The sequence below is a fragment of the Rhamphochromis sp. 'chilingali' genome, assembly GCF_963969265.1.
Source record: "Rhamphochromis sp. 'chilingali' genome assembly, chromosome: 3".
Taxonomy (NCBI): domain Eukaryota; kingdom Metazoa; phylum Chordata; class Actinopteri; order Cichliformes; family Cichlidae; genus Rhamphochromis; species Rhamphochromis sp. 'chilingali'.
In genome coordinates this window covers 41,043,603-41,070,499 of record NC_137931.1, presented here as the reverse complement: position 1 = coordinate 41,070,499, position 26,897 = coordinate 41,043,603, and the positions used below count along the sequence as shown (strand labels likewise).

Sequence of the window (26,897 nt, the reverse complement as noted above, 5' to 3'; positions counted from 1 at the left end):
CCGCTCTGCCAGACAGCGGGCCCCCAGAAGAAGGTGCTGGAGAAGAGCAGGATCTGAGCGCTTCTCTGGCAGAGCTCAACGTGAATCAGTCCAACAATAACAACAACTACCACCCGTGCTCTCCCACACTGAGCCTGTCGGGCCTTCCACTGGCACGTCTCTGTGGAAAGAAATTACCACTGACGAGAAATCGAGACAGCGAGCCAGAGTTTGTCTGATATTGTCAATCGTGTCTGTTCGTCTTTAAATTTGAAGTTAATGAAAGCCTAACGGTCTGCCGTGTAAATAGGTCAAATTAAATTTTAAACTGTAGATGTATGTTACTGTACTAATCTTTGCTGCCAGTGAACCCTCTCTGCACGCTTGCTGCTCTTGGGATTACTGGCGTTTCAAGATATTTGATTTGTTTGTATTTTAAAGCGTTTGTTTTTTGGGGGAAGGGAACGCTGCATCAGAATGTGTGACGCGTGCAAACTTTTCAAGCAGATTCCACTGCTGGTTATTTCAGCTCTAAAATTGAAATACATGTAAACATTCTTATAAATGTTGCCTTTTGTCTTATGTCAGTTTTAATAAAGGTTCTTGTTTTAAATTTGTAGTTTTTGATTTTTGGCATTTTGTGCAAATTACCAAGACGGAGAAATTAAACCAAATGAGCACAGTTGCAACCTATTTCCTAGAATGGGGAACGTGGTGAGGAATATGTCGTCTTTAATGTATTAATTTTGTCACTCCTGGCACTCAATGGGGCGAGGGAACTGGAGGAAGTGTTGAATACAGTAGGCGGTAACCTCTGAGGCTCAGTTAGCAGAGACTGGTATCAAAAGTAGGTCTACGATAGCAGCAGCAGCAACAAGAGTAACATGGCATTCAAGAGGAAAAAAAAGGTAAGAGTCTTAATCGTTGCTTGGTGTAAAACGGCACATTTCAATTTTGAATCATTTATTTTACAAAATCAGTAATTCAGGTCAAAGATACAAGCAGGGTGATAATTGAACAATGAATAACCAAAGCTGTCGTGCTGAGATTCCTTCACTGGTCCTTAAACGTTGATCAGGGAGAATAACTAGAAAACAGAACAAAGAAAATTTACAGCATCATTCAAGTTTGTTTTGAATGTTTAGACCGGAGATGCACCGAAAGCATTTTAAATTGTGTTTGTATGTTGTGGTTTAATACTTCCTTATTCTCAGGAAACACACAAAACCCAAGAACATTAAAACTTGAGGAGCTGCTACGCACTTTTTATCGCTTAGTTTCTTTTTCAGCTGTTATGTAAAAAGAAGCACATACCTGTCATTGGACCAGTCTGTATGTGATGTACCGCCCAGCTGTTTCACTGGGTCTGATGATCTTCACTACCTGGAACAGCAGATACAAAATGGCAGCTTTTTTTTTATATATATTGCCACAGCGCTGTCTATCAGTGCGATGGGAAGGAAAAAAAAAAAAGTGATAAAAATAGTGCTGTCTCATCCTTAATGAATGAATGAATCCCTCTCATGCTTTTAAAAGAAGACATTGTTTTTGTGTTTGCATAAAGGGACCATTCAAATAATTTAAATACCCCCAAATGTCAAACCGGTTTCAGGTTGATCACGAGTCTCACAGGTTTCAGAACAAACCCCGCACATAGTTTCAAAACATTTCTTGCAAAAAGTTAAACCTCTTTAGTCACATTTTCTTGAATTCTGTCAGTTATGATAGTTTCTAAGATTTCTTACCTGTCCTCTTTTTAAGCCAAAGTAACGAGCCACAGGGTCCCCGGCCTGGATCCTTGGCAGCTGGCTTTCTTTTAATTTACTGAGGTAATATTGTTAAGGGCAACGAGTGTACAAACCTCAACGCTTCTAAACTAATTTACTGTCATGCAGCGCAAAGTGCAAGGATACTATCTTGCCAGAAGTTCAGTCACTTCCTCTTTTGTCATGACGATGTGCTCTGGTACAAGCTGAAAGACAGGCGAGAAATGCAAATACAGAAATGTACAACACGCTGCAGGCTTACTTGAAAATAAAGATTTTAATATAGAGGACAGTATGATGCTTACCTCGTGCTCTGTGATGTTAATCAGCAGCTCCTGCTGTAGAAACTGCTCCAGTATATATTTGGGTGCCATGTCGACTAGAGACTGTGAGGGATTTGTATATTTACAATCACTGCCGCATCCATTTCGAGAGAAAAACCTTTCCCTTTTTATCACGTTTGCTTTAAACTGATGTTTACCTGTTTTGCTGAGGGTGTCATGCCCATCTGAACAACAATGATTGCCCGTGTGATGTTCTCCTCCTGCATCCTCTGACAGTACATCTTAATTGTCTTGATACCAACTTTGGGCTCCTCTGAAAAGAAATTGAAAAAAAAAAGGGTGAGATTTTATGAAATTATATACCTACAAGTAACATACAAAGATAAACAAACATGCTCATAAACACACGTTTTTACAAATGTAAATTAGTGCAGGTGTCATTAAACAGCTTTACTGCTAATCCCTTCAAAGTCTTCTCCTTATGAAGCGCTGCACGATTCCCAGCACTCCTGTTATTTCCACCTTGAAGACTTGGTCTGATCAGTTGTTGGAGTGTGTTACAATTTCACCATTAGGTGAGGAATAAATGTGTCAAACTGACTCAAGTGTCATGTGGAGAGTCATTCCTAAATTTGGTTTAGAAATTAGAGACTATGATAGAACCTGCACAGAGCACAATCATTGCTCCTCACCTGACTTACTTCTCAGATTTGGCTCTCTGTGACTTTGGTCTCTTCCCCAAGTGAAAAATTCAGGTGAGGCATTGATGCTTTTGAGGAGGAGCTCTCCAAGACTTTAAATCACTTGGAGTTCTTTTAAAGTGCTGAACTTGTGCTGAAGTACTCACTGGAACTCTTAATATATTCAGTGGAAGTGAAGAAAGTAAACTAAATACATATATATGTATATATATATATACATATATACACACATACATATATACATACGTATGATTAAATAAATAAAACCATTGGAGCAACAATAAAAACTTCACGACTGGCTAAATGGACAATCTGGTGCATTCTTAAAGTAAGGAATAAACTGGCCAACTCAGCAACGCCTTAGAGAATAAAAGCGACAATTAAAGTGATATGACTTCACACTAATTTCCATGGAAACGAGTGAATGTAAATAGAGAGAATTTACAACAATCTGTAAACCACTGGTTACACTTAACAGAAGGCTATAATTCCTAAACACAGGTGAGAAATACTTTTGTAAAACCTTGAATTAAATCTGAAATTCTGCACTTCGATCACACCCTGAGTGACTTTTGAAACCATCAAAGTGTTGTAGAGAAGCAAAACTACAAAAACTATATTATTCTCCAAGTACACATGGCCCTAATTGTTAGTCTGGCAAACAAAACAAAATAAATAAAGCCCCCACCCCCCCAAAAATGATCAAAAAATATCTTTATTGCAGTGGTGGGCTATTGGTAGTTGCTTGTTATTGGTGGGTTTCTTTTGTGGGAATGAGGAAAACCTCTTTAGGCAGCACAGATTTTACAGTTTTCAAGGACAAAAAAACAAACAAGGTGTGGTTTTGGCTTTTTTAAGGACTGGACTCATTACAAACTATAATATTAGGAATACGCCTACCAGGAAAGAAAACGAACATCTGGTCTGTGGGATCATCATTGTGTGCCACCAGGACGGTGAGATCTGTACGTCGGGGACGCCCCTCACTGGGCTTGTCTCCAAACTGACTCTTGAACTCTTCCAGTGTCTGGTCCAACTCATCCTGTGTCACCAGATATCCTCTATCATGGCAGAGCTGTGAGTGTAAAGGAAAATATTAAAAAGGCAAATTAAAAACAAACAAACAAAAAATCTAAACTAGTTTTGAGCAGACTGTGGGTTTTTCTCATGACATGAAGTGAAGCAGGCCCTCAGGGCAGCCAATGCTAGGAAAGCTGCTGGCCCGGATGAGATCCCAGTGAGGATATACCACCATCAAAACCAGCCTGAAGACCACCGCCTTCGACCCAGATCAGTATGCATACAGAGACAACAGATCTAGGGAAGATGCCAGATCTTCATGATCATAAAATCTGCTGACGACACAACTGTTTTAGGACTCATCTCAAATGGGAACGGGGTTGTCTATAGAGATGAAGTGCAGAGCCTCTCCACGAACATTAAAAAAACAAAAACAAAGGAAATCATCACTGGTTTCAGGCAACAGAGAACGGCGCTCAGACCACTGGAACTAGGGGGTGAGGAGGTAAAGAGAGTGTCTTGCTTTAAACTTCTGGGAATACCATCAATGAGGACTCTGAATGGACAACAAACTGCTGCTATTATAAAAAATAGGCACAACAGAGACTATTTCCTCAGAATAAGGCCCACCTGTCTGTAAATCCGTTAGTCTTTCTACCGCTGCAGCATTTTAGATCAAGTGAATGCTTTTCAGGGAGTTTATAGGACATCCTGACAACGAATAGCAATAGGCCAGCATTAACTAGTTTTTCAGCATCACTGTGAGACAGGATGTTTCTGATTTTAGCGATATTGCACACATGGACGAAAGCAGTCCTTTGTGTTTGTTTAATATACACATTTAAGGACATATTCTGGACCAAAAAAGACTAAGATTCCTCACAGTGTCACTGGAGGCCAAGGCAATGCCATCCAGAGTAAGAATCTGATTAGATACTGCATTTTTGAGACTTTTAGGGCAGAGTACAGTAACCTCACTTTTATCTGAATTTAGAAGCAAAAAATTAGAGATCATCCAGGATCAAATCCTGCAGTTTAATTCATTTGTGTGTGTTATCTGGCTTCATAGTTGGGTGTCATCTGCACAGCGGTAAAAATGTATGCTATGACAATCAGGGATACAGTGGGCTTTATCGAGCATATAGCACAATAAAAAACAAATTGCCAAATAATGCAAATCATGCCAAGAAGGCAAATATGTGTTCCTTTTTTAACTCATAAAGAAATAAATTAAAGATTACGAACTGTGTGATGAAACTATCACAACCCACGCCCACAATGTTCTCCTCATATGATAGATGAGGAGAACAGGCTTCCAAAAACAACGCTATGATGATGTAGTTCAGAAACCCATCATGTTGCACTGAGACTGCTTTAAAATGACGGCTAACGTATGAGGAACAGATCCGCTTAGTATCTCAGGTGGGAGGGAATGAAATACAAAGAGAGGATGTACAAACTGAACTCGGAAAAGGGTTTATAATCCAAACCTCGATCTTTTCCAAATCGTTTCCAAAATTACATAAACTGTGACTGAAAACTGAAAATACAAAGGGGAAAATACTAAATACGCCTCTGACGCTCATTAGTACTGTCATTAAACTGTAATAATACCAGAACCGCGAATTATGAGCTCCACAGCAGCATCATTTTACTGTGCTTGGTCGGAATCGATGATGCTCTGCTCTCCTTAGCTATTCTAATGTGTTAAGTAAATCAGTAAACAAGGCTACCTTCCTGAAGTGAGCCGCTGATTTCGACTCTTAAGTTAAAGAAAGCTAAATGCTAAGCTAATAACAAACAAACACACAAATGTAACCTACCTGCATGATTGTTTTGCGGATTTTCCAAAGCCTGTATGTTTCCTCCTCGTCATCCATCTCGTCTCAAACCGTGTGTATACTCTAGATTTAATTTAAATTTATTATTTTTCAATGAATGTCCCACTCTTAGGCACAGACATACACGACACACGCTTTCGTCTTCCGATACAGGCTAGTGACGTAGGCTGGGCGCCTTGGGATGACGCACAGCAATCGAGGGTTTGTTTGTTTTGGGGTTGTTTTTTTTTTGTTTGTTTGTTTTTTGTTACAAAACTTTTACACATAACTCTTCTCCCACAGTTTGCCGAAAGGAAGGTCTTTCACATAGAAAAGGGATTTATACTTTTTGAACTTGAAGCCTTTGATAATAGACGATAACGGAACACACGGACTTTTGATGAAAAACAGAAACAACCTCCTCAGTTAATAATAATAATAATAATAATAATAATAATAATAATAATAATAATAATAATAATAATAATAAAAGTAGTGTCCCTTCTCCCTCCTCTGGTCTCTGAGGCCACCGCCCTCCGCTGTTTCACAACACGCCGCAGGGCGGAGTCTGCAGCTGAGGTTCACGGTGGTAAATTTGTCCTCTTTTTAAAACAAAATGAGGCCATTTTATGTTATTTTAGCAACTGGGGCTGTAGCGAGCTCTGTGGCACTACTGGCGACGGTGTTGTACTTTGTATTAACCACAACGGTAACGTAAACCTCAACCATTTAATCTGCATGCTTTTGAGTGACGTCTGTGATTTCCACTGTGTGTAACACAATTTCATGTAACACGCTTTTTTTTTTTTTTTACTGCTGTAATAATATCGTTAATCCATTTTTCACGTAAACAACGATGGCTGTTACCCAAGATGCTCTGCGTGTTTGTGGTGGGCTTTGATTAACACACGTGACACGGACGGACGCCCACAAAGTTCGCAAATCCTTCCCTCCCTCTGCTTTTTCCCGCACAGTTAAAGACATACCTTTCCACTGAATTTAGAGGGTGGAAAAAAAAATACATTATAAGTGCTGTTTTTGACACCGGATGTTTGTGCTCCCACTCTGGCTGCTGGTGTCAGCTGATAGGCTTATCATCAGGACAGACAGAGAGGCACTTCTGTATCGACACAACACCCGGCCATGTTTTTTATTGTAGCTGATGTTTTATGATTAAAGAATAAAAGTTTGCTTTCAGCATCAGTTTATATTAGTGGTGGAGAAAAAGTGGAGAAAGAACAGAGTTCATTTTCTTTTTATTATTATTATTACATTTTATTTGACTGCTATTATTTTCAGTGTAATTATGAGTTAGCTTCCACATTGGATTTGCTACTTTCAATTTAGTTTTCAAGAGTTTTGGTGTTTTACTCTTTATCAGGGCAACATTTAGAAAAGCTAAAAGAGGAATTACAATTCAAGGCTCAACACTTAATGAAACTTGTTTACTGAGGTCATGCAGACCTCCTGAGTTGTAATAAAGAAATATGCACCCAAGCCTCATCAGTCCAAACTGACAAAACTAAAACTTTATGACTACACACTATTTCTTAAATGAAACACTGTAGTTTAAATTTGATCAAGATCTGAATTTCCTGCACACTTGCCTGGACAAAATAATATTTACTACTGAAAATCACAGCAAAATGTTGCCTCATCTCTTATTTTGTGGCGCAATGTTCTGCTTAGCTCTTCCACTCCAGCTCTCAAAACATAATCACCAGTTTCGTAACAATTCTGCTCTTGTTGTCTGAGATTATGATTATTTGGTAGAATGTTTTTTTCCCAGCATAAAGTTTCAAGTTTGCTTATAAACTTTGTGGTGGGAAAAAGCAGGCTCTCATGTAATGACATAGTTAGCATTGTTGAATGGGTGCATTTAAACCATAATCTTGTCTAAGCCTAATGCAAATGTGAAAATATCAGAACAAAGAAAAGAAGTTTTTTTGCCAAACTCATTTCTTTTGAATGTTTTTGTCAAAGGTTTCTATGCTTAGCTCGCGTAGCCGTTTTGTAATGGCTCATGGACCATTGGACCCTTACAAAACAGGCAAGATAACTGTTTTCAACCCTTTTATTTCAAAATAGACACATTAGTTCTTTAATTGCTTTGGATTAACAGCACTGGCAATTATATTAAAAAAATATTGAGAGATTATTGATGCACAAAATAATTCTCCATAAACTTGGTTTCTAATTTCACACTAGAATATAAAGAGATTGTGTAACAGTGACTCAAAGCAACCTGTGCTACACACGTAAACAGGCAAAACTCAGCAACTGTTATTCAATCGGGATAATCACTGTTACTGTTATTTTTTTTGTTGTAAAATGTATATTTTTGGTACTCTTTGCATACTGAGATAAAAAGCAGCAGTGATTGAAGCAGCTGGCTCTGATTCGTCTTCACATCTTCCATTCAAAATGTGAAAAAATGTAATAATCTTAAAGCTGATTGATGTGAATTCAAAATTTTAAAAAGTGTTTTTTCTCACTACAATAGAAAGAGAGAAATCCAGCCTTTTTAGGGTAATGTAGAAGTTTATATCTGCTGCAAATCACCAGTTTTTCACTCGGATACTAAACACAATGCATAATGAGCTTTGGTTTTTCTTCTGACCGTTGCTCTTTGCTCTACACGGACTAAGTTGTGAACTGTGGACTGCAGCACACATGCTTTTGTGATCAGGCTTTACTGAATCAGCAGCACAGAGGGAGGTACTGGACAATCACAGCCTATCAGTTTAGTTAATGATCACCTGGTTTTGCTTTACAAAAGCACTGTAGAACGTGAGTTTTCTCAGTACAGGGACAGAAGTTCAGCGGTGATACTTTTAGAGACCGAGGAGCTAAGTAGGGCAGCCATGCGCCTGATAGGGTGCACAGTCCTCCTCTCTGTCCTGCTGTCAGCTATGGTAAGAAACAACGGGATTAGGACTGAAACATTACTTTTGCGTTTGAGGGCTAACCTTTGCTTTTGCTCTCCTTAGATTTATGTTTATTTTCATTACATTTTCTTTTTAAAATTAATTCTTCACATCTGATAGGCTGTGGAGTTTTGGAAATAACACGGTGTTCTAACTACTTATTGTTTTTTTCCCCAGTCTACCCCATTAGAGGAATGGCAGAGGGCAACATCCATTTATAACTTTTCAGCAACGGATATTGATGGCAACGTGGTTTCCCTTGAAAAATACAGGTAAATTTCTCTGTCATTTTGTTAAAACCTCCTATTACAATTATAAACCTCTTATCACTAAACAAATGTGTGTGCACGTGTGTGTGTGTGTATTCAGGGGGAATGTTGTCATCATCACCAACGTAGCCTCTAAATGAGGTAAAACCCCAGTAAACTACTCTCAGTTTACTCAGTTGCACGCCAAGTACGCTGAGAGAGGTTTAAGCATCCTTGCCTTCCCTTCCAACCAGTTTGGGAACCAGGTATGTAAAACATTAGTTGTTTTTTTTATTGCAACATTTAATGAGATTTGTTTGTGTAAGTTATCAGTTATCCAGGTCATGGATAACTGGAGATCTGTAAAGACGTTTCACCTCTCACCCAAGAGGTTACTTCAGGTCTAAAAACAAATGGTGGAAAGTCTTGTTGTATTGTTAACAGATAGACAATAACTTTTTAAATGTTTTACAGAAAAAAACTGTATAAGTGAAATTTTAGCCAGTGTGAAACCTTTATAATTTTTGCATAAGATCTCCTGAAATGTTTTTTTAATATCTAAAACATTCATAATTTCATTAAGTGTGTAATCATGTGCATAAATTGTAGTTGCATAAACACCACAATGGATAATTTGGCATTTTTCTCACTACTAGTCCGAAAGATGGCTTGTTTTTGAAAGAAACTAGGCCACGTTTTAAGATTATGTCAAATTCAAGAAGCTGCTGTTTTAAGTCGACTATTTTGTTGCCATTATATATAATTTGTCATATGCAGGCCACTGAGAGCAGTTAGAGACTTTAATACTTTTAATACTATTTACTTTTAGGAGCCGGGCAATGAAACTCAAATCAGGCAGTTTGCAGACACGTTCCAGGCTCGGTTTGATATGTTCAGCAAGATCGAGGTGAATGGGCAAAACGCTCATCCTCTGTGGAAGTGGCTGAAGGAGCAGCCTAACGGGAAGGGCTTGTTTGGAAAGTAAGTTGTGAATGAATGAATCTGGGTCACAGTTATATGCTCAAAAAGTATCTTAAAAGCTTGTTTGGATCAGACATAATGCGTACAGTCATCTGTTTAAAATGTGTACAACTGAATTTGAACAATAATCAGTCATATCATTTAAATTACCGGTAGTTATTGATTAACAGCATTTTTTATTCCAATGCTGACTGAATGAGAGTGATTAGTGGTTTTCTAACACATTTTAATGTTTATTTCTGCAGTAGCATCAAGTGGAATTTCACTAAGGTACGTTTTATTACGGTTTATTTTTAAAACATTTTTATGTCAACAGGGCTAAAATATTATAAAATATAAAATACTGAATATTTGAAAAACAGTATAAAGTATAAAGGATAATTTTAGAGAGTATGGAACAATTAATGGAACAAGCTTTTATATGCAAAAAAAAATGTGTTATAATTATTCATTTATTTTCTTTTGTGTTTAGTTTTTGATCAATAGAGAGGGTCAGGTGGTGAAGAGATATGGACCCTTGGATGATCCAAGTGTACGTACAAAATCTTTGGTTATTCTGTCAGATGTTCATTGCTCATGTCTCTGTGTGATTACTGCTCACCCCGTGATGAGCTCTGCTGTGCTTTCAGTAACAACAAGAGATGTTTGTAGTACGTGTAACTTTATCACCCCTGTGTATAGACATGCAACTGAAGTCCATGCAACTCTCGCTTTCCTTCCAGGTGGTGGAAAAGGATCTTCCCAAATACCTTTAAACCTCTAAGAGATGCCTGAAACCGTGCTTACTTACATCCACTTGATTTTGTGTTTCCAGTAGTCTTTTTTTCTCACATTTCTCTGCCTCTCCAAGCACCGGTGGATATAGTTTCAGTCCATCCCAGACCAGTGACGGTCTGTTCATCAACCTGCATCGCAGGCAGGGCAGACCTGATGTAAATGGCGTGCAAACCTGCTGGGAAGGCGACCGAGCTTATATTCATAGAGTTCTATGGAGAGAACGACGGGGAACCCATTAATAGAGCATCATTCAGCACCTTAATGTTGGGCATTGTTTTCATCATAAAATATACTAAGATTTGTTCCTGTTATATTTTTGTGTGTAACTTTTATTGTCTGTGATTAAAACAAAAGTGTTGGGGTTTTTATGGGGTTTTGAGGTGTTGGTACTGAGGAACAGATACATCTTGATCATTCATGTGCACAAGGATCTTTTCTTTTGTGTAACAGGAGCAATTAAAAAGGATTTCAGCTGAAAATGTATTCATTTCTGAGTCAGAAAGTCTTTAAGAAGTGAGCACTAGAGCTTGAAATTGTTCAACACAGTATTGTTCAGAAAGTGTGGACAGAGCAGTTTACCCTATAGGCTGTCCTAAAAATAACAATGATGACATATAGAACAAATAAAGAACTCGGAAAAAATTGAATCTTGGAAGTAGCCTGGATCATTAATTCCTTATATCGATGTTGGCGCTATTTGTAGGGGAGCAGGGGAAACAGGAACATTATTACACCACACAAAAAATATCATTACTATTTTTCTTTCTCTGTGTTTTTCTGATATTTTTAAAAATTATTTCTATATAACCTGATAATATCATTGTGATCTAATTCTGTGTAATAATAAGTGAAAATCTTACATCTTGACACAGTAAGTTCATCCTTGCAAAAACCTAAAAAATGTCACCCAGATTTTATTTAAAAGACTGTTAACTTATTTATTTCTAAGCTTCTCTGAGACTCTTTATTATTAAGTATCGTCTTCTACTCACTGCAGCAGATAATCTGCTTCTCACCCTATTCCTAGCACCTTCCTCCTTCACTTCATCCAATGATTTTTTTCTGTGGTCTTCCTCTTTTCCTCTTTCATAGCAGCTTCATATTAAACATGCTTCATCCAACATATCCATTATCCGTCTTTTGCACATGCCCAAACCATCTCAGCCTTTCCTCTACAACTTTGTCTCTTACAGCTCAACCTGATATATCCTTCTGATGTGTTCATTATTAATCTTATAAATTCATACATTATAAATTTATTACTTCTACTCCTTGCAAAGGTACCCATTTGTCACTCCTACCACTCCTAGATCCACAAAGACACATTACCTTGTGACCTTCTCTCCATCAACACTCTCAAAGCAAATCTCACATCTGTATTGCTTTCACAAATCTTCATGGTATGGCTCATTATCTTTATCCCTGTGTAATTACTAAAACTGTACAAATCAACCCTGTTCTTGAAAATCTGCACCAGTACATTTGTTCTCCATTTCTCAGGCATTATCTGACTCTCTAAGATTTAAAACTCCTGGATGTTTCCATACGTCCACAAAGTATGTCATCTGGATAAGTAAATTAAATAAGTTAAACGTATAACAGAAACATACTGAGCCCCATCAAAAAAAAAAAAAAACAAGAGCCCTGAAATGTTATGCAACTGCTCAGTCAAATCTCCTTCTTGCAGTTCACTCAGAGTCCTGCAGAGGGAGTCACAGGGCCCATCAGTACAAAACCAGGCGGCAGCGGCTCAGCAGCAGCAGTAAGTGCAGTGCAGAGGAGCTGGAAGAAGCAGACTGTGGGCTGCTGTCGTGAGGAAACACTGCACAGATGAAGGGACCGTCGCGGATAGCTGTCGCATATTCCTCCGTTTGACTACTGTTACACATCAAACGACCCGATCCTCTTTCCCTCCACCGGGATCGCGCCGTCGCTGTGGGTCTTTCATTCGGAGGGGCTTGCCTGTTTTTTCCTCCGGGAGGCTGAATGGAAGCAGCAGCCGAGGGAGCGGTCGGGCTGTCGGAGGCCAGGGAAGGGAGCCCGCTGTCCGGGGCCGCAGCATCCGATGATGGGGACACGGTTGTGGGAGTTAGCTACGGGATGGACGCCGCAGACATGGGTATTTTTCCACATATCTCATAAGCCATTCTCATCGTCCCTCCATCCATTTTCCCTCGCGGCTTTACTGCTGCTACCGTAACCAGAAAGTCCCGACTCATCTCTGCTAGCAAGGAATTAATAAGCTAGGCTAGTGGCTAACTAAGCTGAATGGATGGGGCTCAGGTGAAGTTAAGTGCTGTACATACTGCATGCGTTACTGCAAACTGTGTAGGGTACATTTATACAAGTGCAACTATGAGCAGCCAGCACACGGACAAATACAAGTGTTGCATGGCTGATGATAAAGTTGTTAATATTTTTGGTTCATAAAAGCAGACAGGTGTGAAGTCAAGGTTTCTCATTACTTCTTCATTTCATTTATTGATTTTTATTTATTGCTCTTTTAAAAAATATGAATGTATTCACATGGCCAGCTTTGAGCACCTAAACATTAATTTGCTTATTTGTCACCATCTTGGCACTTACTGGAACCAGTAATTTATTAAGGAGAAGGAAGGTTGAGCAAACTGGAGCCACTACAGTTGACTAACAGGCTAGACACCAGTTAAAGGGTGTAAAAGCCTTGCAATAGTGCACCAGTGTCTGAGGAAGTCCCGATAATGCATGAATAGTATGAAGCAACTAAATGCAATCAGACCACCACTGATTTGGCCGTTTACACCCGTGGTGGTCCTGCAATGACACCTCAAAAAAAGGCCCATTGGTAGTAAGTTTATAGATATAATTAATATTTAATTATTATTAGATTTAAAATGTCCAGGGAACTATGTATATATCAGCTGATAGAATTTAAGCCTATGTGTATCAATAATAACACTTTTCTGGGGTCAGACATTTGAGCATAGAAATCTAAAGACACGTGACCTTCAAACCATCCAGAAATTTGCAAAATGTTGCATTCTGCAAATACAATATCCAGTTATATATGCTCTTATCAACAACCTTGTCTATGCTAAAATGTCAGCGCCCTGCCTTATATAGCACAGTATTATATTCAGAAAGAAATATATTATCTTTGTGATGTAAAGAACAATTTCCAGAGTCACCTCACTACAGCCAGGTTTCTCAGCCCCAGCTTTACTGTTGCACACTTGTGCCGTAGTGGTGTCATGGTGGAATTTTCCTGTGTGCACTCTAGCTGCAGTGAAAATCACACCAACAGCCCCCCTACAGTTGATCACTACAATACCCCCACAGCTGTGCGAAAAGGTTTGGTGGTGTAAGGACCCTTTTCAGAACGGGTGTATTAGAGCAGTTGCTACTTTCTTTACACCATTTGTGGTTGACTTTTAGGGGATTTGTTACACACGTATAAGTGAAAAGCAGGCGTTCTTAGATCTCTGTTTTGTCCAATATGTGTCCAACATATTGACATCCTAGAGTCACACCTTTATGAGTCATAATGGTGCCACTTATTATATAAATGAGGGTAAAGTGAACAAATATTAACTAGTTTGCAGTGAAGGAAGTGGCAGACAGTGGGGAGAGCTAAACAGAGTTAACAAACTCGCAAAAGTGAATAATAAAGGGACCACACAACATAGTTCGTCCTTTTTAATAGTGTTCATTCAAGCTGATGTTTTCTCTGCATGTTCAGGATTCATCATTTCCATTATAAAATCTTCTTTGCGACCATGTGAAGCTGCTTTTAGCTGTGTGTTCAGCCCTTGTGTCTAACAGCCACCAGTCATGTTGCATTCACTGGTCTTGCACACTGTACATCACAGTTCTGGGGGGGTTTTCTTCTCACTGATGAGAAAGGTTCTGACTTTGACAAGAGTTCAGCACCTCCACAGAGAATAGGCTTGTGAATCAAAGAGACTGTCTGCTGAGGGTTAGTAGTCGAGCTTAAATTTATCAGAGGAGGAAAATGGAATCCAGGTGCCCCCGACTGCAGATGGTGTGTGTTTCATTTACTCTGTTCTGCTCAGTTACTGGCTACTCGCATGCATTGGAAAGCATAAGGTTTACAAAGGCCTTGTGTGCATTAATAGTGTTTAGGAGATATTTAACAGAGCTCTGCCCTGCTGAATATTTCATAGTTGACAATTTGGCATTCACCTGTCTATGCTTTCTTGCGAGGAACTTCTTGACCTTTAAATAACCAGGAAAACGATATTATTGCTGACATACTGTAGGGCGTATAGACTTGATCTCACTCCTTTTCGTTCCCCGTGTTGCTGCTTTTGTTTGCTTGCATAGGAATATCACCATCCGTGAGTAAGAGAGCGCAGGCGGGGTGGAGTGGATGGAGACGAGTGTCACGGATGATTTCTGACAGAAAAACAGCAAGAGTGAAAGGGAAGGTTTACAAGATGGTAGCGAGATCTGTTGTGATGTATGGTTTGGAGACGGTGGCGCTGAGAAAAAGACAGGAGGCCGAGCTAGAAGTGGCAGAGATGAAGACCAGAATGGACAGGATTAGAAATGAGTATGTCAGAGAGGCAGCTCGAGCTTGGCCATGGTGAAGAAGGACATGCAAAGGGATGGTGTAAAAGAGAAGGATGCTGGAGAAAGGTAGGACAGAAACACAGGAAAAGTGATTTTTCTGCTTTGAGCATGAATTAAATAAAAGGAAATCCCACATTTCCCAGAACACCTAAATTCTGTGCAGTGGTTCAGTAAGCACACCTAATCTGTCATTTGATAAATGGTTCTAAAATTATTAAGTGCAGCAGCAAAGCAAACAAATAGACCACTACTGCACGCTCACTCAGTGTTATTGGTCATCCCTCAGAGTCGTGGAGCCTCGCGTGTAAAAATGCGATTATTTCCCCCTCAGTTCTCTTGTTTTTATAGCATCGTGTATAATGTTAATCCATTTCTTGCTGTCTTGCAACCTAAGATTTAATGTGTGCACTGATACAAAGCGTCGCTGGCCAAAGCCCCGCAACAGGGAAGGGTAGGTGCTGATCGTACTTTGACTTCCTTGCAACATCTGACAAGTGAGTGGGTCTAAAAGCAAAAGTCCATTAAAGACGAGTCATGTGCAATAACAATTTCATATGACCCTCACAGCAGGGTGTTAGGTTTTTTTAGTGGATATTCACAGCAGAAACGATTCAGTTCGCATAAATAATGATTAATTGAAATGTCAGCTGTAAAGGTTCAGCTTGATTCTGATTGGCTCTTTATGGTGTTGGATGCTGATCAACGTGAGCTCTCTCGGTTTACGTCAGATCCTGCAAATGCGTAATTGCGGGTTGCTCTGCAATGTGTGAATACAGCGTTGTGTGGGAGTCACAGCTGGCTGTTAAATAGCTGTCTGAGCATTTATTCCCATTTAAAGCATCACGTCTTCTGGCCGTTGTAATTTGTCCCCGTAGTCTACTTTCAGCACATTGGCAGCATTCGTCTCACTTATCTTCTCCTCGCACTCGGCTTCATCCTCAGAGACAGTCTCCTCTCCTTCCTCGCTTCTCCAGAGTGAGCCACAGCTCATCTACCTCCTCTGTGATTCCCTCACCTCAGCTCAGCCACTCATTTGCCACTATCCATCAGTCCTCGCCCTTGTCTGTTTTTCTCTGTTCGCTTCAGGCACGGCCTGTCAGAACTGCTGACGGTAGCACAAAGGGTGGGTTACCTCCTGTGGAATTTACCATCCATCTGCTTCCCCTCTTATTCCTATGGCAAGGTCTCTCTCTTTCCCCCTTCTTCTTTATCCTTCTGAAGCTATGCAGGAAAGGATCAGTTTGTATCCCTGTAGCTCATTCGAGGAGCCTGTGTAGGGTTTTTGACCCTCTGCCAGGTTTTTTGATGTCATTATTTTACGCAGATGATGACGCAGTCCAGTTACATCTCCGATTTTGCATGCGTGTGGAGGATGTGTGCTATAGTAGATATTTTGAGCTGGCACCACAGCAAGGCTGGAGTATTGTGTTTGCTGCTGTCTGTCCTTGCGCCTTGTCAGGGTTTTTCGCTCTCCTAGGGGTACCCGCTGGACAGTTGACAATAAGGGCAGGGTGGGCATTTTTTATTTTTTTTGTCTGTTGTGGTGACTTTGCAGGTGTGAAAGCTGCCAGTGGAGGCTCCGACTCGCTTTCACTCTTACATGGCTGCAGTGTCATGCTGTAATGGCTTCACTCAGTGGGGAAATAAGGCGAAGACCTACTGTTTTCAATTAAGCGAGTTACTGAGCCCATAATGCAGGCTATTATTATTTCATAAGCAGCACCTGGAGCATGAATGCAGTGAGACAGGAACACTGTCAAACTAATGCAAACCACCCACATAGAATTAGTAGCATTTATTTTCAGCCAAAAAAACCAAACAGCATTGGATGGTGTCTTCTCAGGGTTATATTCCTCCAGATTGGCAGCATGACCTGTACAGTTTGTACTACAGCTCACCCAGTAAATGTCTACCTAAGTCCCTGATAAGCGTTTTGAAGAAGTGATTAGGATTATTAATCAGTACTATTTGATTTCTTTGAGGCTGTTATTCATCTGCTTTATTGTAGGGTCTTTACCCTACAGTGTACAGCACCTTGAGGTAACTGTTGTTGTGATTTGGCACTATATAAATAAAGTTGAATTGAATTTAATCTATATCCATTTAAGCATTCAATTTCCTTTTTTTCACCAAAAACTCTTAAATATCAGAGTAAACCTGTCTGAGAGTAGTACGAACTGACCAGTTTATTAACCAGTTTGTCAAAAAATAGAATTTGTCTGCAATCATTTTAATAAATCTAAATATAATTTATTTTTAGGGCATATTTTTCTGCAATTGGATCTTCTTTTAGCAATTGATGAAAAGAAAGAAAGGGGAATATAGCAATGTTGACTTGTTAAGCCAGAAGCCACTTCCATCTGTATAATTAAAGCAAATGCAAATGTTAACAGTTGTAACTTCTTATAAGATAAGATAGCCTTCATTGGTCAAGGTCTGGCTGTGTGGCAGGCAGGATGAGGACCCAAGTGCAGGAGACAAAACTTGAGCAGCTTTATTGCTGAGAACTACAAACTAAAATACAAAACACTAAACTCTCGGCCTGTTAGAGCTTGAACCTGGTAGTAGAGAGCAATACATGGAGCACGAAGAAGAGGGGTGAGGATAATGAGAGGGCACACCTGGGAAACACTCCTGGGCATGCTCTAACTCAGCTCTAACCCAACCTTTTTGGCGCCACGGACTGGTTTATGCCCGACAATATTTTCACGGACCGGACTTTAAGGTGTCGCGGATAAATACAACAAAATAAAACTAGTACCGGTACCGAAAAAAAAGAACATTTATTCATAACACACGTGAAAAGACCCAGGAAAACCGAGTTAACGATAAAAACGATAACAAAATAACACTGAAAACCGATAAAAACCCTGAAAACCATACATTTCACACCTGAGCCTCAACTCTTGCAGCCCGGTGCCAAACGACTCACGGACCGGTACCGGTCCGAGGCCCGGGGATTGGGGACCGCTGCTCTAACTGACAAGACAGGGGAAGCAAAACTGATGCAAAGTACATGAGACAGGGACTATCAAAATAAAACAGAAAACACACTGAGATGGGAGTAGACAAGACAGAGCTCAGGAAGAAGGAGAGACAAAGACAGAGGAGGGATAAACAGAGACTGGGGAAACAAGATAAATAAACACAATACAGAGGACAAGAATGACTCTCACAGGAGACACAGGGATGAGGCAAAGACACAAAAGGAACCTTACAACAACAAACAAGAATCCATGAACCAGAAATAAAGAAACTCAGAGACACAAAAAAGAACTAAACTCAGGATTGTACTGTACAAACCTAAAATTCAAATCATCTCTTACAGCAAAGGAAACAATCATAAATCCATAACAAAACCCAAAACGCTGGGTGAAAAGCCTGCACCATGATAGCATTAGTCTCAGTGGGGAAATCCACATTGCGAACAGCAGCAGAGAAGACAGGACAGGAATATAAAAATTGAAGAAAATACATACACCACACAAAGTGGAAGAAATATTCTATTCTGAATTTTAAAAATTCTGCTAAATCTTTCAGTTATTCGCTATCTGAGTCTGCTGAAAGTGCCTGAGCCTGACAAAGTGGAAGACCAAGATGCTGCAGGGTTTATTCAAGTTTAATAGGGCCTGAGCCATGAGAAAATATATTCATTCATTAAACAGTGTGGGCCTAGTTGGCAAGTTCAGTCTGACCCTGGTATAAGCATTACTCCCAGCTCGTGTGATGGTGAATTTGCTTTGGGCCCCGAGAGAAGAGATAAAATAACCAAGGCTGCTTTTTCCAGTCTCTATCAGCCACAGCACAGATCGTTTCTTAGCACTCTTGAGTTACTTCTCCGATTGGTCAGATTAGTCTCTCTGGGCAAAAGACTTGCTATGCTTTTCTATCCTGGTTTCTGATGACTTCTTTACCTATTTTAATCATGTACATATTTATTAGGAAGATACTGATGTGGAAACAGCTCACTTGTCAGCATATGGTCACTGTCACTTAACTTTTCCTAGTTCATTTAAGGAGCATTGTGCAAGTAAATAAGAGAAAATGGGATTGTTTGATTAGCTGGGATTTTGCAACACATCTTGTGCAGAAACTGTTCTCTCTCAGAAAGTTTTGTTTAGATTTGTTCTGCTATGTTGAAAAAGGTGAAGCGAGTTTGTGGTGGAACAATGTAGGAACACAACAGGTTGTATATTGACTTGACCTCTCGGGACGACGGCCAGTATTTCCAGGCTTCAGTAGATTTCATGTTTATAGAGGCTCCATTGTTTAGTGGTTAACATGTAAAAGATGCCTGGTTTAAGATTCTGAGGAGACACAAATCCTTGGGTGGTTTGGTCTGGTGTAACAATCTGTGTGAAATTACTTGGAACATCCCTATTGTCCATAGTATTGCTTTAACTTTGGAATATTTAATTTAATTTTGTTTTGCTAATTAGGGCTGTGCGATATGACCAAAATCTCATATCCCGATATAAGAATTCTATCGTCCGATAACGATATAAATCACAAAAATGTAACATTTTCTGTAAATTCTGTGAATCTCGGGCAGCTCGTCTTGCGGGAAGTGTTTCCAGCTGCGCGTCATGTTGCTGGAGTCGAGTGTTTTAACCGATGCATGAAACTATACATTTTTAGACATAAGTTGTAAAGGCCGCCGTTTTCTTTGTGAGTATTTATTACACGGCGTGCTGCGGGGAACAGCCTGTTCTAACGTTTGAGTCTAAGGTTTATTTTTTAGCACCTGGCGGCTCTTTTTAAATTCTCATCCGTAAATAATCTGCTCTTTCACGTGATTCAGTTTATTTTGAAAAGTCTCAACAGGATCTTGAACTTTATTGTGAAAGGTTTATGTGGAACATAAACAAACGGACACGCGATGCTGTTACAGTGGTTGTTGCTAATAAAAACAGGCGCTTGTCCGTCCGTAGTGTGGTTATATAAAATATAAGAGAAAGAGAGAACTTTAAGAAATTAATATAGCCACTACAGTGACCATCAAAACGATGAAAAAATATTGCCGTAAACAGTTTATTTTGCGACACCACGAAACAAAGGATAGCGTAAAATGAAACGATAGACGTTTTTATATCGTCATCCGATATATATCGTTATATCGAACAGCCCTAATGCTAATTTTCTATAGAGTTTACACTTTCTGTTTTTCATATTTATATTTTAAGCGAGCGTCAAATACTCAAATTCATCGACTGTGGTGACCCCTTTCCAATAACAGAGCAGACAAAAGAAGAAGCCTTTATTTTGTTTTGTTTTTTTGTTCTGCCGGAGGTTTCTTCCTGTTAAAGGGGAGTTTTTCCTTCCCACTGTCGCCAAAGTGCTTGTTCATAGGGGTTCATATGATTGTTGGGTTTTTCTCTGTATTTATTGTAGGGTCTACCTTACAATCTAAAGCACCTTGAGGCAACTGTTGTTGTGTTTTGGCATTGTATAAATAAAACTGAATTGAATTGAATTATGAGATTGTTGATCTGAGTATAGGTTTAGCCATAAATCAACAGGATTTCCATTAATCTGTTAAGTCTAATGGGCAGCCTGGCCTAAGATGACCCCTGTAAACTGTTTATCTGACATATCCTGTTAGACAACAGCTATTAGTTTTACACATATAAAGAGAACCCAAAAGCACTATGACGAAGTTTCAAAATTATGAAAGAACCAGGCAGATATTATAACTTAATATCTTTTTAGTTGGCTACTTACAAATCACAATAGGCTAAATAATTTCTTAATTATTAAATATAAACAGCATTAATCATGCTTTTTATGAGTATAGACTGTGAAATAACACCAGTTTGTCTCTGTCTCGTCACTTGCTGCGTATGCAGAGATGCACTTAGGCCAACACAGCTCCACTCTTTACTCTGTGCTTCACAGTTAGCATTAAAGATTAAGATACTTGATTTGCTGTTGTAGAGGTATACAATGAAATTTTGCTTGGTGAGTCTATCGACCAACAGCAAGGGATGAAAGCAGCTTTTTTTTTAAAAAAAAGACATAAAAATTGTACAAACAAAACAACTATAGAAAAAGCATTAAAAAGAAAAATATACAGCACACAAACAACAAGTAAGGTGTAAAGTGACTTTCTGTTTATTTACCTCAGTGCAAAGATTATGCAATATTGTGTATTTGCACAGATATTAAATCAGACCCAGTAATTATTATTATTATTATTATTATTATTATTATTATTATTATTGCAAACTGCATTAATCAAATGCAGCCATAACAAAGCATTCTTCACTCCTGCAGATTTTCTCCACAGGTGTTTTTCTCTTTTTTCCATGTTTTGACGTTCTGTGGGTAACCCTGAGAAAAAGACTCATTATCTGTACTGTTTTGTGCTACATTGGTAGCTAAGGAATGTGTTGTCTACCACATTGTAAATTATAAACGCTGTAGCCTGTGAGTACTTTATAAGCATTCATCTGCATGTCCAATAGTGGCAAAAAAGGCTTTAAAACCACATGTGGTGCAGGGCTAAAAACATGACTTGGTGTTGATAAAATGGTAAATGATAGCACATGACAAGTGTATATATGACGCTGAAACACATACCAGTGCTGCTATGCCCCCTGCACTCTGTTTTTTCATGTAGGTGGCCATTTGTAGGGGTAGTGTGTGTGTGTGGTGCAAGATTGCCAGTAAGGATATCTTGCAATGCACCAGAGCATATAGATGAAAGACTGAAGTACATGGGAAATATGCAGAAATGGGATTATAGGCAAAATGTCTTTTTTTTTTTCTTTTTTTTTTGCTGTCTTGTGAGAAATTTGCTCAACAGTTCCTTAATCGTAACATAATCTAATACAAATATGTGACTAGTAGCTGTGCAGGAAAAACAGCTTCCCCACATCTTTTTGTATTGTAAGACTCACGGTGTCACATTACTAAATACAGCAATAGTTTGATCTGAGGGCTGTTTTTCTTTTCGTCTCTGCACCTAACCAAGATGAGGCATAAAATAACAGGTCTCTGTAGATTATTTATTGCATGTGTGACAATACCGACTGAGACATTGTTGTGCAGCTCTGTTAGAGGAGATTACCTTCTACTGAGTCACCGCTGCCTGCAAAGATGCTGCTCTCAGCAACAACACAGCAGCACACAGTAGTCAGACTGATCACCTCCGTGTTTATTCCGACTATCTTTCCTCTCCTCTCCTCTCCTCTCCTCTCGAGTCCATAAAAGGACTTCTTTCTCTTGGCTGACAGCTTTCATTGCATTTTGAGGATCAGCAAGGATCACTAAGCTCAGTTCTGATCTGGCAGCTCAGTAATGAAAAACAGACTGAAATTACATAAGAGTTTGAGCACTTGAGTGTGTCATTTTGCCAGCAGGACTTAGCTGTTTTTAGCTTTGCCCAAGAACAGAGTTCTGCAACTCAACCCTGTCTGTTTTTGCAGGAAAGCGAGACCTCCCTGTGGGAGCGTAGGACATGGCCACTCTCGACGTGTAAATCCAATGATATTAAAACAGTTAAACCATTCTCACTTGAAGGCATACAGAAATGCATGGTAACTGATCCTCTCCACATTGAAATAGTAGTTATTAAAACTTCTCATTTGTGTTTGCATTGACTCCGTCTGCATATTGGCTTGTGCACTGTGAGCGGGTGTCACATTCCCACAGACACACAGGTAGGCGTCTGAATAGCTGACTGTCAGGAGCTGTTGTTTAATTGACTTTTCATGCTGTATGAAGTGTGTGTCCTTGGGATGTGTTTAAAACCTGCCTGCTATCACTAGACTTGGCCCAGCTTTAATAAAAGCAGCTCTCCCTGCATCCCCTCACCTCTGATTTCCATTTCAAAGTCCACTGAGCTTTCACGCTTCTCTGAGGAAAAATTACACTTTCATGCCCACCTGTTCCATTAGTCCAGTCTACAGTTTGAAATTAAGATGCAACTGGTGAAATTTAGAATGGAGTCATTAGCTGATATAACTGCCCAGCCGTCATTTCAGCCACTTTTCACTCTTGTTTTGAACATAAAAGACATCGGTATGGACGCAAATGATGGCAGACAGGTCTTGTAGTGAAGAGTGCATCTCTGATGATATCTGAGACATATGTAATCATTTATCTAATGTAAAATCAGTCTTACAGTAATCATTGAGCATCAGTTTTAACAGTTGGCCCGATACAAATGGATCCAGTAACCCAGAAAAACAGACAGACGGGTTCCTGCTCCCACCTGTCCCTGCATTAGTACCATCTTATCCTGATAATCCTGACAGTTAGCCTTACGGCCTGGGGAGAATGGTATTGGGATTAGGGATAGTGAAGTAATCATGACCATGACTTGGCTGGCTTTTTCTTTGGGATGTTGTCTGTCTGCAACACCAACAATACCTCCGACTTGCTCTGGTCAGTCGTGTCTGTACGAAGTGATCACGCTGCAACAGTAAAGAAAAGTCCGGAGCAGCAAATATTCCATTTCCAAAAGGGTTGGGATGCTGTGTGAAGTGTAAAAACAAACAAACAAACATTTGAACCAGAACCTCAATTTTCCTGATAGTGCAAATAACTGCCACATTTTAAATAATCAACAATAAAAGTCTGTGATTTTCCTGTTCAATAACTACTTAATTAATCCATTAGCTGCCTAAGCTATTTTTGCCAGGAGTTTGGAGAACTTTCTCATAAAGGTTCCATAAGTAAATATTTAGTTTTTATATCTGTGTGTATTTATCTGTCTATTGCTCATCATCCAGCTCCAGGCTATGTGCCTCAAAGGATCTGTTTTTGAGCCAGCTGCGGGCAGGAAGCGTTTCATTAAGCCTACTTGCTTGCTATTGATCATAATGGATGACTTGGCATAGTAAAAAGCTGTCCTCTCCTTTCGTGTTCTCACTGTATTTCACAAAGTGGATGATGTGTGCTGACAACAGAGGACATAGAGACTTTCCCCTTGTGTGTGCTCCCCATTGTTCAGTAAATCTAAGGAATCCTGAGGGAAAATACTTTGCAAAGAGAACATTGTGGATGTGTGCTGGCATCATAGTTCTATGTTAAATCACAGTAACATGTTTAGTAGGGGTGCAACGATAGACAAAATTCACGGTAGGGCTGGGCGATATTACCCAAAATTCATATCTCGATATTTTTTAGCTGGATGGCGATATAAGATATATATCTCGATTTTTTTTTTTTTTTAAAGCCATAAGTTAAGAACAAAAAGAGAGTTCTTAGTCAGACTGTGTCCCAGATGTCAAATGGGCATTTTCTTTACATACAGCGTAGATGTAGAAATTACTCAAAAATAAATTATCAGCATTTATTAAATAATCATGGTCCATAAATAAAAGAAAACAATGTTGTTTTTGTGCATAACGAAAAGCTCACAATTGTGCAGTCAAAATGTAAACTAATAGACCCTGAGCGTAATAACAAAGAGACAGATTTCACAGCTGCACCACGTCTCTGAACAGGTGCCATGTGTGGTCCTTATACACACACAGTACGGTAATATTACGTTGAAGCACAGTACGTATCACTCCGCGAGGCGGCTCCATCAAGCGGTCATATTAAAACATTTTTTGACAGATTGCTGAGCGCTGTGTACCACATAAAATCGGTTCGCGGTCAGTAAGCACAACCAGAATTCATACATAAGGCACACTGTCGATTTTTGAGAAAATGAAAGGATTTTAGGCCGTGCAGCCCCTCCTGGCTGCATGTCGTTAGCGCGGTTAGCTCGCTAACACGTTGACACCGTCCAGCCCCACGCAGGGGGGGATCCGAGGTAACTCGCTAACGGAGATTTTCCTCTTTCATCTCGTCATTGCCTGCAGGTAAAGCTATGGGGGAGGGGGAGTTGTGTTCAGTGAAGGAGAGGCGAGGCCGAGTAACGTTGCGTAGAGACATAAGTGGACGAAAGAGAGGCAAACCTGCGGCTCCACAAGTATAATTATAACGTAACATAGACTATATCGATATAAACGATATTGTCACATCTTATATCTCGTATGAAAATATATCGATATTTTGAAAAAACTCGATATATCGCCCAGCCCTAATTCACGGTTCGGTTCGGTTCGATACTTTGGTGTCATGGTCATTTTTCAATACAAAAAATGTTCATGCTGTTTTAATTTGTCATTTATTAAAATTATAAATATATATTTTAACTCAAAAGTACAGTTTTTAAATGTAATGTTGCAGAAACAACAAAATAATTTAAAAAAAAAAATCTATCTGATCGAGAAATCACTCTAAATCTCGTTAAAATGACATTAACTCCATAACGCGGCAAATCTCCGTTAACGAGTTACCGCGGATTGCCCCGTGTGTGGGGCAGGACGGCGTCAACACTTTAATGAGCTAACTGCGCTAACGCAGTAGTTCCCACCCATGTAATTGAGCATTGCGTGGCACATCCGACATACTGTTTTACTTTAGTCCATGACGCGCTTACCTTCAGGATCATACTTCACATGAAGACCAAAATAGTTCCAAAGGCCACATCTGAATGAGGGTGGGGGAGGTTCAATTTGCCATGTTGCAACGAGCTTAGCTTCTGTCTTGCTAGCTTGTGCTGCGCTCAGTGGAGCTGCGCTTGACAGTGCAGCCTGGGCGGAGTAGTCGAGCGCAGATCCACTGAGCTCTCAACACCGACAGCATCGTCAGAAGAAAAGTTGATCAAATAAATAAAAAAAATTGTATTGTTCGATGCATATGCGTACCGAACTGAAAGCACTGTATCGAACGGTTCAATATCAATACGAGTATCGTTGCACCCCTAATGTTTAGAGATTGTTTAAACCATATTTCCTGCTGAAGTTTGTAAGCAGGGTGTATTTGTCTCCCTATGCCAGCCTCTCTCTGTGTGTGTTTACATGCAGAAGCAGTGAGGATAAGCTGTAAGGCTATTATTCTGCCAGGGTGCCATAATTGCAAAGAACATTTAAAGCCTCTTTGCGTAGCTTAGCATTAGGAAGTTGATGACTCCCTAATTATAAATAACACCATAAAAAGTAGCTGATTAATAAAGAAAAGGCAACTGAAAGGAAATATTGACAATGTATGTTACCAGGCTTGTCTTAGATAGATAAGCACGCTGGAGTGCTGTGACAGAAACCAGCTTGTCAATGCTTTTAATCACTGTCTCTGCCACTAGCACTGGTTTCTTTGATCTGAGTCACATTAGGGCTGGAAATGTGGGTGCTAATGTGGAGAGTAAATAAAAATATGATTACAAATGAATGGGTCTATTCAAAACAAGTTAATTGACTCCAGAGATCCTGTTTTTCAGACAGGATCATGCCTGCTGTTCGTCCTCCTTTTAGTTTTAGTATTATATTTAATAAAGCCACTACATTTAAACCACCTGCCGAATTTTGCATAGGTCCCCTTCATGCTGCCAGAACAGCCCTGACCCGTGATTGCGTGAACTCCACATGACCACTGATGATGTCCTGTGGTAAGATGAAAATGGTGCTCAGAAATCAGGAGATCATCACATGTATCTGCTAAGTAAAGAGCGTCATTTAAAAAATCATCAAACGACACATAACACTAATGTACATCAGTAAACTATCACTAAGTTGTTATTACTGTTTCCTGCGCTTCATTCTGGACCAAAACCAGATGGAGGAGCGAGGACTACACAAGCTGGCTGGTGTGGTCATGGAAAAGTACACAGCCTGATGGATACTGAGCTCAAGGGCTCAAGGTTAGAAAGGCTTGATAACAAAGATTTCGGATCAGTTTTCCCTGTCTCAGTCTAAAGAGAAGTCGCAGTTGCAGTATTGGGTTTTTTTGTGGAGTCAAGTTTATATTAACCATCTTCTTAACAAAAA

At 39.6% G+C, this 26,897-nt stretch overlaps 4 protein-coding genes across 12 annotated transcripts in view; 3 read left to right on the top strand and 1 right to left on the bottom strand.

Annotated features, from left to right (window-relative positions):
- The window catches only part of arhgap45b (Rho GTPase activating protein 45b), a 16,660-nt gene extending 16,068 nt beyond the window's left edge, over positions 1-592 (top strand). For all 5 annotated transcript variants that reach the window (XM_080877024.1, XM_080877022.1, XM_080877023.1 and 2 more), the window contains exon 24: positions 1-592. This exon is cut by the window's left edge and continues 225 nt beyond it. In XM_080877024.1, the coding sequence (XP_080733150.1) occupies positions 1-218 (218 nt within the window). In that variant the 3' untranslated portion in view covers positions 219-592.
- A 333-nt stretch (positions 593-925) lies between these two features.
- On the bottom strand, positions 926-5,750 carry polr2eb (RNA polymerase II, I and III subunit E, b). 2 transcript variants are annotated; one of them, XM_080877033.1, is made up of 8 exons: positions 5,574-5,750; positions 3,631-3,805; positions 2,227-2,342; positions 2,051-2,131; positions 1,893-1,951; positions 1,725-1,803; positions 1,294-1,362; positions 926-1,066 (listed from the first exon to the last, which is right to left on the bottom strand). In XM_080877033.1, the coding sequence occupies exons 1-7, from the start codon at positions 5,628-5,630 to the stop codon at positions 1,297-1,299; spliced, it is 633 nt and encodes a 210-aa protein (XP_080733159.1). In that variant the 5' UTR covers positions 5,631-5,750; the 3' UTR covers positions 926-1,066; positions 1,294-1,296. The 2 variants fall into 2 exon arrangements, with proteins under 2 accessions (XP_080733159.1, XP_080733158.1); XM_080877032.1 differs by having other exon boundaries at positions 1,893-2,131.
- Positions 5,751-6,110: 360 nt separating this feature from the next.
- On the top strand, positions 6,111-11,150 carry gpx4a (glutathione peroxidase 4a). Of its 2 annotated transcripts, none has more exons than XM_080877034.1 (7): positions 6,111-6,279; positions 8,675-8,769; positions 8,867-9,011; positions 9,575-9,726; positions 9,972-9,996; positions 10,199-10,258; positions 10,449-11,150. In XM_080877034.1, the coding sequence occupies exons 1-7, from the start codon at positions 6,187-6,189 to the stop codon at positions 10,479-10,481; spliced, it is 603 nt and encodes a 200-aa protein (XP_080733160.1). In that variant the 5' UTR covers positions 6,111-6,186; the 3' UTR covers positions 10,482-11,150. The 2 variants fall into 2 exon arrangements, with proteins under 2 accessions (XP_080733160.1, XP_080733161.1); XM_080877035.1 differs by lacking the exon at positions 6,111-6,279 and adding an exon at positions 8,329-8,485.
- Positions 11,151-12,256: 1,106 nt separating this feature from the next.
- Positions 12,257-26,897, top strand: part of pip5k1ca (phosphatidylinositol-4-phosphate 5-kinase, type I, gamma a) — a 53,627-nt gene continuing 38,986 nt past the window's right edge. For 2 of the 3 annotated variants that reach the window (XM_080877031.1, XM_080877030.1), the window contains exon 1: positions 12,258-12,622. In XM_080877031.1, the coding sequence (XP_080733157.1) occupies positions 12,490-12,622 (133 nt within the window). In that variant the 5' untranslated portion in view covers positions 12,258-12,489. Of the gene's footprint in view, positions 12,623-26,897 lie in introns of all 3 variants that reach the window. The other variant, XM_080877029.1, reaches the window with a different exon arrangement.